At 41.8% G+C, this 17,280-nt stretch overlaps 1 protein-coding gene across 3 annotated transcripts in view; it reads left to right on the top strand.

The window, feature by feature from the left end:
• The window catches only part of LOC124969295 (tigger transposable element-derived protein 1-like), a 32,842-nt gene that overhangs the window by 15,518 nt on the left and 44 nt on the right, over window positions 1-17,280 (top strand). The window contains exons 7-12 of one of the 3 annotated variants that reach the window (XM_047532185.1): window positions 2,248-3,107; window positions 5,936-7,593; window positions 12,576-12,687; window positions 12,837-12,910; window positions 16,904-16,998; window positions 17,223-17,268. In XM_047532185.1, coding sequence (XP_047388141.1) covers window positions 6,109-7,215 — 1,107 coding nt within the window. In that variant the 5' untranslated portion in view covers window positions 2,248-3,107; window positions 5,936-6,108 and the 3' untranslated portion in view covers window positions 7,216-7,593; window positions 12,576-12,687; window positions 12,837-12,910; window positions 16,904-16,998; window positions 17,223-17,268. Of the gene's footprint in view, window positions 1-2,247; window positions 3,108-5,935; window positions 7,594-12,575; window positions 12,688-12,836; window positions 12,911-14,012; window positions 16,639-16,903; window positions 16,999-17,222; window positions 17,269-17,280 lie in introns of those variants that run through there. The other 2 variants (XM_047532184.1, XM_047532186.1) reach the window with 2 other exon arrangements.

Genomic DNA, 17,280 nt, shown 5'->3' on the forward strand with positions numbered 1-17,280 from the left:
AGTTTATCATCCAATTCTTTCCCCAAAAGAGCAAGCCTTCAATAGACTTCAGGGTTCTAAAAGAGCTACATTGGACAGATTCTGCCAGTGCAGTTGTCTTGGTGGGGGATTCGTCAGGGATCCTACCCTGCCAGTCTGCCCAGAACTCTGCAGTAATTTATTTATTTATTTATTTTCAGTACTGAGAATTGAACCCAGGGGTATTTTACCATTGAGCTACATCCCCAGACCTTTTTTGTTTTTTATTTTGAGACACAGTCTGGCTAAGTTGCTGAGGCTGACCTAGAACTTGTGATCCTCCTGCCTCAGTCTCTTGATATCATTTTTTCTTTTTCTTTCTTTCTTTTTTTTTTTTTTTTTTTTTTGTACCAGAGATTGAACCCAGGGGCACTTTACCATTAAGCCAAGTTCCCAGTCTTTTTTATTTTCTATTTTGAGATAGGGTCTTGCTAAGTTGCTTAGGGCCTAGGCTAAATTGCTGAGGCTAGCCTTATATTGGAGAGCCTCCTGCCTCAGCCTCCGGAGTCACTGGGATTAGAGGTATGTGCCACCTATCTAACAACCTATGAAAATCTAAATCATATAAATGGAATTAAACCAAACGATGTTAACTTTACCTCCACCAACAGTTTTTCCTTTAATAAAAAAAGTCCTTCAGAAAACTGCTTTGAGCCATTTTCTAGAAAGGGAAAGTCAGAAAGCTCCCTCTTGTGGTGAGAACAGTGTTAGCATCCATACAGCCTTAGGGATGTGGATTTCTCAGGGTTCTGCAGAGACCCCTCCCCATTTCCAGCAGGTAAAGGTCAGTGTAGAATATTCTCTATGTTTCCTCAATAAGAATGTGCTGTGACAAATTAGAGAGAACAGACTCAAATAAAAGACATAGTCCTCACCCAGGATATCATACTTTTACATATCATACTTTTATCCTAGATGACAGTTTGGAATAAATAATTTATATTGGGAGACAGGAGAGAGCCTCAAATGGGTTCAACCTGGGGACAGTAGAGTGCAGAAAAGGGAAAGTTATTTATACAGAGTCTAGCATTCAGCTACAAAATTGGATGGGTCAATGGCGGTGGAGGTGGGATGGAGAGAGGGTTTTAACAGGTAAACTGGAGGCCAGGGATGTAGTTCTGCGGTAGTGGCATTGAGCATTTGGGTTGATTCCCAGCAAAACACACACACACACACACACACACACACACACACACACACACACACTCAGGTGGTGGTGGGATAAGCTGGAAATGTAAATCCTCAGACAGAGACCCCAGGTGGCAGCCATTCACTGTGTGAAGGTCAGGGAGGAGAAAAGAGACAGTTCACATTTTTTAGTTCTTTTCCATAATAATTTCTTACTGTGGAAATAACAGTTTTATGGCATCTTTGTTTTTTTCTCAAAGGAAAAAATTTACTTGCTAGTTTTTTAATCCACATAACATATATTAGAAATTTCCTCTTTTGTACATAAACAGAAGGAAAGCAGGGATTCTGCAGACTTCTTATTTAAACAATACAATTGAAAGTTTTTGTCTCGTTTAACTTATTGGATCTTGGTATTGGGGCAGGTGAATAACTTATAGAGGGGAGCAGAGGCTCCAAACAGAGGCCTATCTTGAGCCTTCAGAGGAGACCCCTGTAGGTGGTCTCCAGCTGCTCAGAACAGCTACAGAAGCAGAGTTGATGCTGGAAAACTTAAGACCTCTGAAAGGCAGGGGACCCACATGCAGATATAGTTGGGGGTGTGTGTCTGTCCTTTCTGAAGTTGTGGCTCTAGTTGCCATGGGACTGTTTTCTGTTCAGTATTTTGGTTTTGGGATACAGAGTTACTGGAATTACCTTCACAATTATTTCTTTGGAAAATCTGGAAAGGACAAGTTTAGAGTCTCATTTAGTATCCTGGAAAAGGAGTTTATGAATTTGACAATTTCTTTAGGTCAGAGCCCTAATGTGATTCCAAAAGAGTGTCCCTTTGGAGAATATTAAGGTACTGAGAAAGGGAGAGTTTCCACACTATAAGGAGGGGACAGAGGGCATGGTCAGCGCCCAGAGTTAAATCCTTAGGTGTCCTGCATCAGAGCCAGGGAGTGATCCATATGGGATCCATTTCAGCAGAATCTGCTCCCAAGGTGGCATTGTGATAACCTCTGAATGTGGGTTTTCCTTGTAAACTGGGGGTGAAACAGGATGCTTATTTGAACTACTTGAAATGTTTACTTTTCTCCTTTTTCAATTCCTTTATAGAATACTGCTGCCACATAATTCCAGTTTTTCCATGCCATTCATAGTTTTGTTCTCTTCTTGGAGAGTTTTTATTTTCCTGCTTGAAAATGAGTAGTTTGCAAGATGAAGTTTCAGAAAGCTTTGGTCATGCTGTCATCAACCTCATGCCAAATTCCTGACCTTTGCAGGACATAAAGCTATCCCTCAGGAATGAGAAGTTATGCTCCATTTGTATACAATGTGTGAAATGTATTCTACTGTCATGTACAGTCAATTAGAAACAAAACAAAACAAAACAAAACAAAAAAACTATCTCTCCAGTTCCAGTCTGGCCTAACCTGGCCTGGGCTCCTCTCCTCTGAGGCCAGGGGATTGCTTCACTGGACACTGCGTCTGGAATTTCCTGAGCCCACCGTGTATCCGAGTCTAGTAGGAAAAAGGGTAGAAGCTCCATGAGTACAAGTAAGCTCCAGGCACAGAAGGGCCTTCTCCGGAAAGCCAAGAGTAAGTTCTCCCGAAATGCCTACTTCGCCTCCCTCGATCGGGGCAAGGTTCAGAGGTTGAGAGAAAACCCGGTCTGAGAAAGGATGGGGCTTAGGACCTATCATTCCCGCTCCTCTCGCTGCTTCGGTCATTCAACACTAAGGGGGCGGAGCCTGAACTGTATCCAATCAGGAGCGCAGGGGTGGGGTGCGGGCTGGCCAATCCAGCGGCCTGACCGGGCTGCGCCCGACGTCTTTCAATATTCTCGCGGGATCTTATTTCTCGCACGCCCCACTCCCCGCTGCGGTTTGGCTTCTCTGCTGCTACCGGAGTGCCGGCTGAGCTCTACACTGGCCGCCGGAGCGGAGAACCCAGGAGACTTCGGAAGAGGGAAAACGGTGAGTGTTGGGCCAGACGTTCTGAGATGGGGCCGAGGCTGTCGGAACGGGCCGTAGGGGGACCCCGGCCTCCCTGCCTGAGTTCCGCAGTCTGTGGCCGAGTCAGCCGCTGGCGCCTCTCGGTTCTCAGTCCCCACGGGCCCGCGGGATGGGGCCGGACCCCGGTCGGACCCGCTGTCCTTTCCCGTCCCTGCGCGGCGACTTGGGCGGGGCCAGGAGCCCTTTCTGGGCAGCTTCGCGTTGCCCCCGACTGTGCGGTTGCGGCGGAAGGGTCCTGGGAACCTTTCGACTCGCGTGAGGGTTTCGTGCGCTGGAGGAGCTGTGTTCCGTGGGGTCCTTCGTCCCTCCATTTCCCACTCCGAGGTCACTGGTGTCCCCTTGAGTTTTACAGACGTATGGGAAACAGTGTCACAAATCCGCATCCCTGCCTCCATGCCTAAAAGGCAACTCTCCCTCTCCAGCTCACAGCATCAGTATCAGCTCTTCATCTTTCATTCTACATTTCAAACGGACTTCGAATTTTAATTGCTTATTTTCCCACAAAAGAATGAGTGACATTCTTTTCCTTTTTTTTTTTTTTTTTTTTTTTTGTGGTGCTTGGGATTGAACCCGGGGCCTTATGCATGCGAGGCAAGCACTCTGCCAACTGAGCTATATCCCCAGCATAAATGACATTCTTAAAAAGATTTATTTTGTTTGGAATCTTTTCAAAGGAGAGAAAAACTAAGAATAACTTCCTTACACTTCACTGTAATAAATTTTCTAGCCTTTCCTCCTTTTTTCTTCTCTAGACACAGACACCTTATAAGAATGTCTTTGCGTAGAGGGTTCCCTTTGGAAACTTTACAGCTGCTAGGTGTGGTGGAACTCTCCGGTAATCCCAGTGACTCATGAGGCTGAGGCAGGAGGATGGAAAGTTCGAGTCTAGCCTCAGCAACCTAACCAGACCCTATCTCAAAATTAAAAATTTAAAAATAAGGCCGAGGATGAAGCTCAGTGGTAGAGTGCCCCTGGGTTCAATCCCCAGCATCACAAATGAATGAATGAATGAATGAATGTATGTATGTAAGTGAATAACTTTGCCTGGGACCAGAAGCTCCATAAGGCCAGTGTTGTGCCTGTAAAGAGAGGTCATTGAGGACCTGGTTGGTTCTTCCTGGGGAACCTCATCTGTGCTTGCCCACACCAACTATGGCAGGCACCCTTTATACTGAGAAAATGTACTGAACAGCTGAGGATGTATATGCTGATGGTGTTGGGTAGAAGAGGCCCTCTGTCTTTTCCTTCCTTTCTTTTTGGTGGTGGGCTAGGGATGGAACCTGGGGCCTTGTCCTTGCTAGGCCAGCATTCTGTCACTTAATTACACACCCTACCCTTAATGCCTTTTCTGAAGGTGTTATTATTTTACACAGGGGCTATTTCTGGACACTGTCTTTCAAACAAAATTCTGGTTGATGTCTGAAGTGATTTTATTTGAAAGAAGTATTATAATAGGGAGAAAGCCCCAACTCTAAATCTGCTAGCATCTCAACAGTTAGGCAGAAAAGGGCTTTGTGCCTAGGGAGGCACAAAGAAAGAAGGTGGAGCCATGCATGGTGGTGGCAAGCACTCTACCACTGAACCACAACTCCAGCCCCCTGTTTTCATTACTCTTTAGAGCTTACCATCTATTTATCATGAAGCAGAATTTTACCTCTTTTTAGTTTTCATTAAGTTGGTATTGCCGTCAGCATACCATTGATATTGTGCTGAAGGCTTTTCTTGTACTTTCTTTGCCTCAGTCTGTTGCACAAATACTGCTGAGGCACTGCTCACCCGGTTTACTCGCCATCCACTGTTATGGGACTTGGGTTTCGACTTTGTTCTTTAATTAATTAGTTATTTTGCTAATTAAGTGCTGGGGATTGAACCCAGGACCTTGCATTTGCACATGCTAGGCGAGTGCTCTACCACTGAGCTAGATCCCCAGCTCTCAAGTTTATTTAGTTTGCGCGCGCGCGCGCTTGTGTGTGTGTGTGTGTGTGTGTGTGTGTGTTAGTTATTGGGGATTATTTTGCTAAGTTGCCCAGAGTAGCCTGGAACTTGGAATCCTCTTGCCTCAACTTCCCGAATAATATGTACCACCACACCTAACCCAAGTTTATTGTTTTTATTATTATTGTTTTCATTGTTGTTATTTTCAGTCCTGGGGACTTGAACCTAGGTTTGCTCCAGCACTGAATACATCCCCAGTACTGCCCCTCCCCTCTCTTTTTTTGCATTGGGGAATTTAGCCCAGAGGTACTTTACCACTAAACTATGTTGCTATATCCCTAACCCTTTTAAAGATGTTTTTTAGGTCTTGCTAAGTTGCTCAGGCTGGCCTTGATCTTGTGATCCTCCCACCTCTGCCTCCTGAGTAGCTAAGGTTATAGGCACGTGCCACTGTGCCTGGCTGAAGTTTGTTTGTTTGTTTGTTGTTTTTAAATATTTTTTTAGATGTTGATAGACCTTTATTTTACCTTTATTTTATTCACTTACTTATATGTGGTGCTGAGACTTGAACCCAGTGCCTCAACATGCCAGGCAGATGCTTTACCCCAGCCCCCTGAAGTTTGTTTTTTTCATGTTGTTGACAGTGTCATTCTTGTTTTTGTCCTCAAGTATTAATGCACTGAAAACTTTTTACACAGTGGGAAAAAGTTGCTGGGTTGTAGATTGTGGATAAATTCAAATTTACTTGGAAATGTCGCTGGAGCATATGGCATAACTGTCTGATCTTTCCTTGTGTTTATTTATTCTTGCAATTTGGAATTATCTAATTAATTTTTCCATCTATTGTTATACAGAATCTCCAGATGGTCATATATTACTTTACATAGTCATATTCTGCATGGCGTTTCAGTCAACGATGGATCCCATGTAGGACAGTAGTCACCAGCAGCCTCATGCAGCTGATGGTTTACTGCATCTTTCAGTTATTCTCTTGTACTCAGTTTAATTTCATGTCATTTTGCTCATCATGGCTCCTACTCACACAAAATCCACTGCTAAAGTTGCCAGTAAGAGATCACGTCGAGTGATTGACCTAGAAACGAAATTGAAATTGATTAAGGACTATGAAGGTGGGAAATCAGTGATGGTTATTGCTCGCCAGTCAGGGATGTCCCATTCCACCATAGCTACAATCTTGAAGAACAAGAACAAAGTGACAGAGGCTCTTAAAGGATCTGCCTCATTGAAGGCTACCAGACTAACAAAAATTCGGGAAGGACCCATATCAGATATGGAGAAACTTCTGATGACCTGGATTGAAGACCAGACCCGGAAGCGGATCCCTCTCAGTACCATGATGATCACAGCTAAAGCCAAAAGTTTGTTTGCAATGTTGAAGGAAAAGGCTGGACCCGACTATAATGTTGAATTCACTGCCAGCTCTGGATGGTTCAAGCGATTCAAGAATCGCTATTCATTGCATAATGTGAAAGTGAGTGCTAACGTCACCAAGGAGTGTATGAATGGCATCTGGAAGAAGACGCTCAAGAGGTTCGTCCATGACTTCAAAGGATTTACTCAGGAAGAGGAAGTCACAGACATGGACAAGGCTGTGGTTGAGATGGCCAACAACTTTACTCTGGGTGTGGAGGAGGATGACATTGAGGAGCTCCTGGAGGTGGTTCCTGAGGAACTGACCAATGAGGAGTCACTGGACCAGGAGCACAGAGCCCAAGAGGAGGCAAGAGAAAAGGAAACTGCAGGAGAAGAGAAAGAGCTCCCAAGAAAATTCACAGTGACAGGACTAGCAGAAGCTTTTACAGACCTCAACAAGCTCCTTAAAAAGTTTGAAAGCATGGACCCCAACCCTGAAAGGTTTTCATTAATAGAGAGAAACGTTCATGGTGCTTTATCTGTGTATAAGCAGATCTATGAGGCAAAAAGGAAGCAAATGAACACGGACATGTTTCTGAGAAGAGGGGCACCTCAAGAAGAGCCTCAGGCAGGTCCCTCAGGAGGCATTGTCATCATAGGAGATGACGGCACCATGCGCATTATTGCCCCTGAGGACCTTCCCGTGGACTGTGTCAGAGAGGTGGAAGACAGTGATATGGATGACCCAGACCTTGTGTAGACCTAGGCTCATGTGTATGTCTGTTATAGTTTTCAACAAAAAAAGCTTAAATTAAAAAAAATTAAAAGTCAAAAAAAGCTTATAGAATAAGGATATAAAGAAAGAAAAGATTTTTATACAGCTGTGTAATGTGTCTATGTTTTAAGCTGTTATTACAAAAGAGTCAAAGGTTTAAAATCTTAAAAAGTTTAAAGTCTGGTAAGCTAAGGTTAATTTGTTATGGAAGAATGAAAAATATATATTTTAATAAACTGGTATAGCTTAAATGTACAGTGTTTATAAAGTCTACAGCAGTGTACAGGAATGTCTGCAGTGTTCACATTCACCCCTCACTCGCTGACACCCAGAGAACTTCCAGTCCTGCAAGCTCCGATCATGGTAAGTGCCCTCTACCTGTGTACCATTGTTTATTTTTATACTTGTTTTTACTGTACCTTAGGTTTGTTTAGACACACAAATACTTAACATTGCATTACAGTTGTCTTTGTGTGACAGCAATATTGCTTTTTTTACATTTTTAAATTTTTTGGTGCTAAAACTGGGAATGAACTATGTGTATTTATGGCATAGTTTTTAACAAAAAAGTTCAAGAAGTTTAAAAAAGCTTATAGAATAAGAATATAAAGAAAGAAAATATTTTGGTACAGCTGTGAAATATGTGTTTTAAGCTGAGTGCCCAGTGTTTGATAACGAGCTGTAGGAGCAATAGGCTGTGGTTGTACACAGTGATGTGCACCAGCAATGAAAAAAAAAAAAAAAAAGAAAAGAAAATGCCTAACTAAACATCTCTCAGAACATGTCCACTTCATTAAGTGATGTGTGATTTTTTTTTTTTTTTTTTCCGGTGCTGGGGATTGAACCCAGGGCCTGATGCTTGCGAGGAAAGCACTCTATCCACTGAGCTATACCCCCAGCCCAGTGATGCGTGATTCTAATAAAAAAAATAAACAAAAAAGAAAAAAAAATGATGCATGCCACTACTGGTCATCCCTGGTGTTGAACATTTTCCTTCACGTCTTTAAACTTCTGTGAAATAGTTTTCAGTCATTTCTTATGATTAATTCATTTATATGCTTATTATTATTTTTTTGGTACTAGGGATTGAACTCGGGGCACTCAACCACTGAGCCACATCCCCAGCCCTATTTGATATTTTATTTAGAGACAGGGTCTCACTGAGTTGCTTAGCATCTCACTTTTGCTGAGGCCGGCTTTGAACTCTTGATCCTCCTGCCTCAGCCTCCCAAGCCACTGAGATTACAGGTATGTGCCACTGCACCCAGCTCTTTTTTATTTTAAAACGTTTCATTTGTAGGGATTTTTGGAAGAGCTTGAGGAGGAGGATGTCAGTTCTTCCTCATGTGTCTGGTAGATTTCAATTGTGAAACCTTTTGGTCTGGGGCTTTCATTAGTTGGGGCATTTGTGATTAATGTATCAATCTCTGTGTTGTAGGTCTGCTCAGATTTTCTATTATTTCATGACTGTCTCTGTAGATTATATTTCTAGACACTGGCTGATGTTACTGCTAGGCAGTTTGTCGGTGTGCCCCTGAAGACTTCTCAGGGGAACTTTGAGGCTCTGTTCTCTGTTGCATTCTGCAGCTGGTGCAGGAGCCCTCTGATGTGCTGGCAGGGAGAAGCGTTCCACTGCCCGATGATCAGGCCTTGTTTTGAGGAATGCTGTACTCCTGGTTTGTGACTTGCGTAAGACTTATCATCCTCAGGTAGACAGGTTAGAGGGACATGGACTAGGGTATTTCCCTTCTTCCCAGAGGTTGGGCTCTGGGAATATCCTATTTGGTTATGCTTTTGACTAACAGTTTTCTTTTGAAGGGTAGACTTAAGGAGGACAGAATTCTCTGGGGATATTTCAAAATAGCCTGCATCCTCCAGATGCAGGAGGCCATTTTTCTCCAATCCACAGTTTCTGATGGTGGGGTTTACATATTTGTGCAGGTTGGGCCCCTTCAAGTGCTTAACTCTCAGGTCTGTCCTCGCTTGTCCCGAGCAATTCGTAATTACAGTTTAGGTTGACCTCCCCCTGCTCTGTTGCCCCAAAGTTTGTGCTTTGCATCTCTGTTTTAGGAAGTGATGATTCTCCAACTGCCTCTTGTCTCTGCAACTTAGGGACAAAGGATTGCCCTGTGATCTTGGTTCTCCTGTGGATCCAGGAGGAATGGCTGCTTGAGTGTCTTTGCTTTTTCCTTGTGGTGGCAGGACCATTACCCTCTATGTCCTTCTCTGCTGGTTTGGAAAATGGAAGTGTGTGGTTCCGTTTTTGGATGTGTCCTGACAGCTTTTTTTTTTTTTTTTTTTTTTTTTCAGTGCTGGGTATTCTTACAGTTTTTAAGCCTCCACTCTCCTCCTTTCCTTTTTCTCACATTTGGAAAAGGCAACCAGAAAGCCCGGGGCTCCTCCTTTGGAACAGTGCGGAGACTCAACCTTGCAAACCCTGCCCATGGCAGTGGATTCTCCCCTAGCTTCCCATCCAACCTCAACAGACTACCAGGCCACGTTGCTTTCCTTGTTCTCTCAGAACATGTCACAGCCTATTGACAGGCCTGTCCTGCTCTTCCAAGTCCTCTATTTTGGGAGTAATAACCCATTTCATATCCTCTAAGCGTGTATGCCTCATAGCCATCAGTGTCAACCCACAGCAGATTGTCTAGGCTTTGAGCCCCTCGCCTGCTCTGTCTCTCTAACCTGCCCTGCTGCCTGTTGGGCTGTGGTCTCTGCTTGCTGGGAAAAACTCTTGCTGTGACCAGCACTATTGTGTTTTTTTGCTGTCATATCTGTGGATTACAACTCACATTGACACATTACAGGGCAGATTAACATATACAAACTGGCAGAATGTTTTCCAAATTTAATTCTTTCTTTAAAATTTTTTCATGATGTGTGAGGCCCTGGGTTCAATCCAGCACCACAAGAAAAAAAAAAAAAAGGGCATACATTCTCTTCATGAAATATGTTCACAAAATAATGAATGAAAAGTTTGTATAAGACATAGTAATGATAGCAATAGATATCCTTGGCATCCTCATAAATTCCTTACTGGCTGGGCGTGGTGGCACACGCCTGTAATCCCAGCAACTTGTGGGGCTGAGGCAGGAGGATCACAAGTTCAAAGCCAGCCTCAGCAACTTAATGAGGCCCTGAACAACTTAGTGAGACCCTGTTTAAAAATAAAAAAATCAAAAAGGGCTGAGGATGTGGCTCAGTGGTTAAACAGCTCTGGGTTCAATCCCTGGTACAAAAAAAATTTTTTTTAATTAAAAAAAAAAAAAGTTTCCTAGCTGGACCTTTTGAGGTATTAGAGTCTCCTGATGGTCCCCTCCTTGATTCATCTCCCTCTTGCCCTCTAGGTGACCACTGTCCTGATTCTTTGGTTATTTTTTATCTTGATCATCTGTAATTTTTCAGTAAGCATGTTCTTTATGTTTTGCCTCCTTTAAAACTTGAATAAGTGAGTTTTTATTATAATAAAAAGGCTTATCAGTGGTCTCCTTGCCTCAGTATGTTTTCCACATGCTAGTGCTTGAGGCCTCTAGCTATCTAATTATTCATCCATTCCAATGGTTAATGGTATTTGGACTTTTTCAAATATATTTTTTATGCTTGTGTCAAAATATTGTTATTGTGTATTATTGCCTATCGATGCACAATAAATTCTCTGGAAATTAATGAAATTGTATGTAGTGATCAAGTTCAAATTACACAAATAGCAATAGAGTGTATTAGTTGACCTTTTCTCCATTGTAATATTTATTTATTTATTTTTGTGGTGCTGGGTATGGAAGCCAGGTCCTCGAGCATGGCAGGCAAGCTACCACTGAGCCACATTCCTTCCCGACCCTTCCTCCACTTGTGCGTAGCTGTTTGTTTTCTGTGGTCATCAACACTTGGGAAAATTGGCTAAATTTTGTCCTTCTCCTCAGTATAAAATGGGGTCTGTTTGACATTTTGTTGGCACATTTGCTTGTTACCAAGGAGCTACACCTTTCTTCTTACATGGTCTTTTATCTCCTGTTTCCATCTGTTTTGTGTTGTTATAACAAAATACAAGAGGCTGGATCATTTATGAAGAAAATTTAGCTTACAGTTTTGGACGTGCATTAGCCTAGTGCCACTGTCCTGGCAGGGGCCTCCCTGGCTGTGTCACAGCAGGATGGGGAAGTGGAAAGGGAGCGTGGAGTAGCCTCATTTGTAACAACCTGCTCTCGTGGGAACTAACTCATTCCACAAGACCAGCATCAGTCCCTTCTAAGGGCAGGGTCCATATGAGCTTCCGCTAGTCCCCACCTCAACACTGCCACACTGGGGACTAAGTGTCTAGCATAGGAACTCTTGGGGGACACACACAAACCATAGTTTCTTCTGTTAAATGTGTTTTGGTCATTTCCCCATGGTTTAAAGATTGTTCATTCATTTATTTTCACTCTGCACACTAATCCTTTTATTTTTTATTTTTAAATTTTCTAGTGGTAGATGGACACAGTACCTTTATTTATTTTTATGTGGTGCTGAGGATCAAACTCAGGGCCTCACATGGGATGTAGCTCAGTTGTAGAACACTTGCCTAGTATGTGTGAGGCCCTGGATTCAAACCTCAGTACTGCAGAATAAATACATTAATTAATGTAAAAACTAAAAATTTCCATTAGGGCAGTGAAATAGCTTTCATTGGTGTTTCATCCTACTTAATTAAATTGGTCTACAGTACAAGTTTCCAAGTGTTCTCTTGGTACATAAGATGGGCTCAATTTACTCAGTAACACTTTGGGACAAAGAGAGAAGCCCTTTGAGACTTGGGCTCAGTGTTATTTGGAGGCTGATCAAGTAGGCTACCTCTGCCAAGCATGTAACAAAATTTCAAACTCTCAGATGGAAAACAGGAGTTAAATAAATACCATATTGTTCACATAAAACAGTTCAGACACACTGAGCCCTGGGTCCAGTTCCCAAATGCCAGCAAAGATTGAAAACTTTGAACAAGCACTTGTAAGGTTATTCAGTCTCAGGACTGCTATTGTTTACTCTTTTCTACACGTAGTTAGTAGGACTTGGGTATGAGACGTGCTGTAGACCTAGGGCACAAAGTAGGGGTAATCCAGGTGGCACATTTAAATCCCTGAGTTCACCAAGAGGAGGTGTGTTTCTATTCCACTGTGGTTTCACTGAATCCTTCAGTTCTAACATCTGGATAGCTGTGTAGGAGGAAGTCAGTGAAGACGGAGAGTTAGAATCTGATGAACAAGTCATAAAATAAATAACTGGAGACCAGAGAGCCATGTGAACTGAGGAATCGGGTATACACCCCCAGGGCTGTCAGCATCACCCTTCCTCCTGTGCCCACGCAGGTCTTTCAGGACTCACTGGACTTTGAAGACTGAACTTCAGCTGGAAGGAGAGGACGTTACTGGGTCCTTCCCAGAACACACTACAAAGATGTAGCGCTGGCAACCCTTGAAGGTAAGGGTGAGATCAAGAGTTTCTTGCTCATCAATGCTGCTCAGTGATTTAGAAAAATGGAAAGGGAGTACTTGGTGAATAAATCAAGCATGGGCTAGAATCTGATAATTTTTTAATAATAATGTAATAATTTATAATGATTTTTCTAGGTCTACATTTTAGAAATAAAATTGGAAGACTAGAACATTGAAGACCAGTGCAGAAATCCCAGGAGAAATCAAAGGTAATTTATAAGAGAAAACTGTTCCTTGAAATGATCTTAGAATCTTAAAAATAAGCAAACAGAACATAAGGCCATTTTCAAATTTTTTATTATTAGAACTTTTTTTTCTAAAAATATACACTTATGACTGGGGATATAGCTCAGTGGTAGAGCACTTGCCTAGCATGTGTGAGGTGAGGCCCTGGGTTCAATCCCAAGCACCACAAAAACAAAACAAAATGAAAACAACAACAAAATACTTAAATGTGTCACTGATGTTCAGAGTTTGCAAAATACTCACTTGGATACAGTATTAAGAAACCCCATTAATAGCCAGGCATGGTGGTGCAAGCCTGTAATCTCAGCAGTGAGGCAGGAGGATTGCGAGTTCAAAGCCAGCCTGAGGCAATTTAGGGAGGCACCAAGCAAGTTAGTGAGAACCTCTTTAATAAAAAGTATTTTAAAAAGGGCTGGGTTTGTGGCTCATGGTTAAGTGCCTTCAATCCCTTGTACCAAAACCAAACCAAACCAAAAACCCATTAATGTCACTGAGCATGATGGCACAAATCTGTAATCTTAGCCACTCAGGAGGCTGGGACAAGAGGATGACAAGTTTGAGGATAGCCTGTGCAACTTAGCAAGATCTTATATCAAAATGAAAAGGACTGAGGATCTAGCTTAGTGATAGAGCACTTGCCTAGCGTATGTGAGGCCCTTGGTTCAATCTCCAGTGAAACACACACACAAAAGAAAAAGAAAAAAACTGGTTAGTGTGTATTATTGTTTTGATGACAGCTGTGGTCCAGTCCTCTTGTGCAGAATATTCAGTCCATTTCAGATTCAGAAACTCCAGACTGGGCATAAAGCCTACACTTTGATGATAACATCCAAGTCCAAGGGGCTGGTGATAGCTCAGTGGAAGAGCATTTGCCTAGTGTGCTTAAGACCCTGGGTTCCATCCCCAACACCAAAATAAATAAATTAAAAAATATATATATATACACACACACATACACATATATATTTTTATATATATATTTAAAAATGTAAGTTCAATATCTATTAACAAATGTAAAATCATTGATAAACAAACCCTTTGTCATATGCTTCTCATTTCTTACAGAGGTCATATGATAGACAACATGAAGAAGGTAGTCAGTATGGAGAAACTTCCAGCCAGATTCCAGGTCATAATCTAAAAAAGAAAACTCCTCCTAGAATAAAACCTTGTGAAAGTCATGTGTTTGGAGAAGTCTTCGTTGGTCATTCATCCCTACATAGGCATATCAGAGTTCAGCCTGGTCAGAGTATCAGGAATATGGAAAGGAGCCATGTACACATAAGAAATGTGGGAAAGCCTTCAGTCATGGCCAGTGCTTTCAAATGAATGAAAGGACTCACACTGGACAGAAACTCTGGGAGTGTAAGGAATGTGGAAAACATTTCTCTGAAAAGTATTCAGAGACACTTGACATAAAACACAGTGGACATTTTGAATGTAAGGTGTGTGGGAAAGCCTCTGGTTATCCCAAGAAAGGATACACTGGAGAAGACTTACTGTGTGATTGTACAGAATGTGGGAAAGCCTTCAATTATAACACGAATCTTTGAAAAAGTGAAAGGACTCACACAAGGGAGAAACCCTAAATCAATTTTTATTATCAACAAAGCCTTTGTGCCACATGTGGGGGAGGACATTGTTGACAGAGGCCTATAAACAAAAGTGTTTGGGAACGTCTTTTGTCATCCCAGTTCAATTCAGAGTCATAAAGGAACACAGTGGAGAGAAGCTTCTTGAACAGAAGCGATGTGAGAAAGTCTTCAGTTGGCCTCCATGTAAGAATACACACAAGCCAGGTACTATGGTACCCTCCTGCAGCCCAGCCACTGAGGCTGGGCAGGGAATGCTGCTTGAGCCCAGGGGCTCAAGACCAGCCAGGGCAGCAGATGAGACCCCTTCTCAAAATAAAACAACAAAACAAAAACAAAATGTACATTGGATCAAAACCTCATAAATGTGAAAAATACAAGAAAGTTTTCAGTTTTAACAAATACATTAAAAGTAATCTGAAAACTCCCAATGTAATTTGTAATTTGTGTTTAATACTCCCCAAAAATATACAACCCAAAGAAAATGTTATAAAATCATAAATTGTCTCTACCAGTGGCTCTTTCCTAAAAACAAGCCCCTGGACTATGTACTTCTAATTCTTTTTTTTTTTTTTTTTCTGCAGTGCTGGGGATTGAACCCAGGGCCTTGTGCTTACAAGGCAAGCACTCTACCAACTGAGCTATATCCCCAGCCCTGGATTTCTAATTCTTATTCTTACTCTTAAAATATTGAGGGGTCAGAATTCTGTAAGATATCATTTAAACAATAGTGGAGTGTTTAGTAGGCAGCATTTCCCCTGAGGTTAGTTAATAGTTATGCTGATTTTTTTTTGGGGGGGGAGGGGCAATGGGGATCAAACCCAGGACTTTGTGCAAGCTGAGCAAGTACTCTACCACTGAGCTACACCCCAAACCCCTCATCATTCCATTTTGAAACCTGTTGGATCCATGGGTGAAATGAAATATATTTCTAATTTATAGGTAGGTTTAATCCTTACATAGTTTAAAAGTATTTCCTTAATTGACAGGACACTGCAAAATGAGTTTTTGTTAATTGCTGGATTTACCCACTGGTGCCTCATGGCAGGTTCTGGATATCCCTTACCCACTACAGATTTATGACCTAAGTTCCTGGCTTATGATTTTTCCCCTTTGGGATGCTCTGAAAGTCATACACATTTAGTAGAAATATTGCTTTGAATTTTGATCTTTTCCCAGGCTAGTAATATGTAGTACAATAATCTGTCATGATGCTGGGTAATGGCAGCAACTCACTAGCAACCTCCCAATCATGGGGGAAACAACCCACACTCTATAGTGTACTGAGCACGTTTACGGAAGGCTAGGCTCAACTATGATGTATGATGTGTTTTAAATGCATTTTCAACTTGAGATAAGTATCATGACCTAACCCTAGTTATACATTGAGGAGCCTCTGTGTATACATTCCACCTTTATTTCTTATGGGGAAAAAAAACAACAACTTTATTTTGGTTGTAAGAAGTTTATTCCATTTCTTTGCTAATGAATAGTTGACATCCATTTGTAAGCATGTAACATTTATCAAATAGGGCAAGTCTGATATTAATTATTTTTATCTTTTGCTCTGCATTTTTTAAAGCTGTTATTTGGATAACTGACTTTGAATAAAGAAAAAAGTCATGTGATCTGACAATAAAATCTAGAGTTGGAATTAGATCTCTGAATTGTGTTATGTCAATGTTGGTAATGTTGGAAACTAGATTTCCCAGAACGCATTCCCCTTACAGTTCCATGTCAGAATCCATCAATACCCTAACTTGCATGAGATTTGGAAAGCAGAAGTGTAAAAGGCATTGGTTAGATTTTGGAGGCACCGTACACAGAGATAGCCAGCTGTACACCAATTGTACAGACATTGCACTCGTTCCTGCCCATTTTCTAGAAACTTTGCTCTGCCAATGAAGAATATCTTCTAAACCACTGCCGACTAGACTTCCATTTCTTAGAGGTGCAGGTTTCCACAGTTGTCTCCAAAGATCCACATTAAAAATCCATCTGTAGGGGCTGAGGTTGTAGCTCAGTGGCAGAGCACTTGCCTTGCATGTGTGAAGCACTGGGTTTGATACTTAGCACCACGTAAAAATAAAAAAAGGCATGCTATCTACAACTACAAAAAAATTTTCTTGAAGTATTAAAAAAAATCAGGCTGGGGTTGTGGCTCAATGGTAGAGCACTTGCCTCACATGTACAAAGCCCTGGGTTTGATCCCCAGCGCCACACCAAAATAAATAAATAAATAAATAAATAAAGGTATTGTGTCCATCTACAACTAAGAATATTTAAAAACAAAATCCATCTGCAGCTTGGATTTTCTTGCAAGCCCTAAGTCTAGACTCTAAGAAAATCTAATTTGTATGTCAGATATCTTTGTTCACAGGGATAGTGACTGTTCTTGATTGAGCATGATTGCTATAAGGATGCTGGCAAAACCAACTGGATGAAGGTTTGGATATGAGGTATTTATTCCCTGAAAGCTCATGTGTGACAATGCAGGAATATTTAGAGGTGAAATGATTATACTTTAAGAGCTGTGGCCTAATAGGTGGATAATCCATTTGGATTAATAATATGAATGCATTAATGGGTGGTAACTGTAGGCAGGTAGGGCATGACTGGAGGAGGCAGGTCACTGGGGGCCTGCCCTGGGGGATTATAATATTCCTGGCTCCTTGCATTCAAGTTCTTTCTGCTTCCTGGCTGTCATGAACTGAGCAGTTTCCCTCTACCACACCCTTCTG

The sequence above is a fragment of the Sciurus carolinensis genome, chromosome 17 (genome assembly GCF_902686445.1).
Source record: "Sciurus carolinensis chromosome 17, mSciCar1.2, whole genome shotgun sequence".
NCBI classification, from domain to species: domain Eukaryota; kingdom Metazoa; phylum Chordata; class Mammalia; order Rodentia; family Sciuridae; genus Sciurus; species Sciurus carolinensis.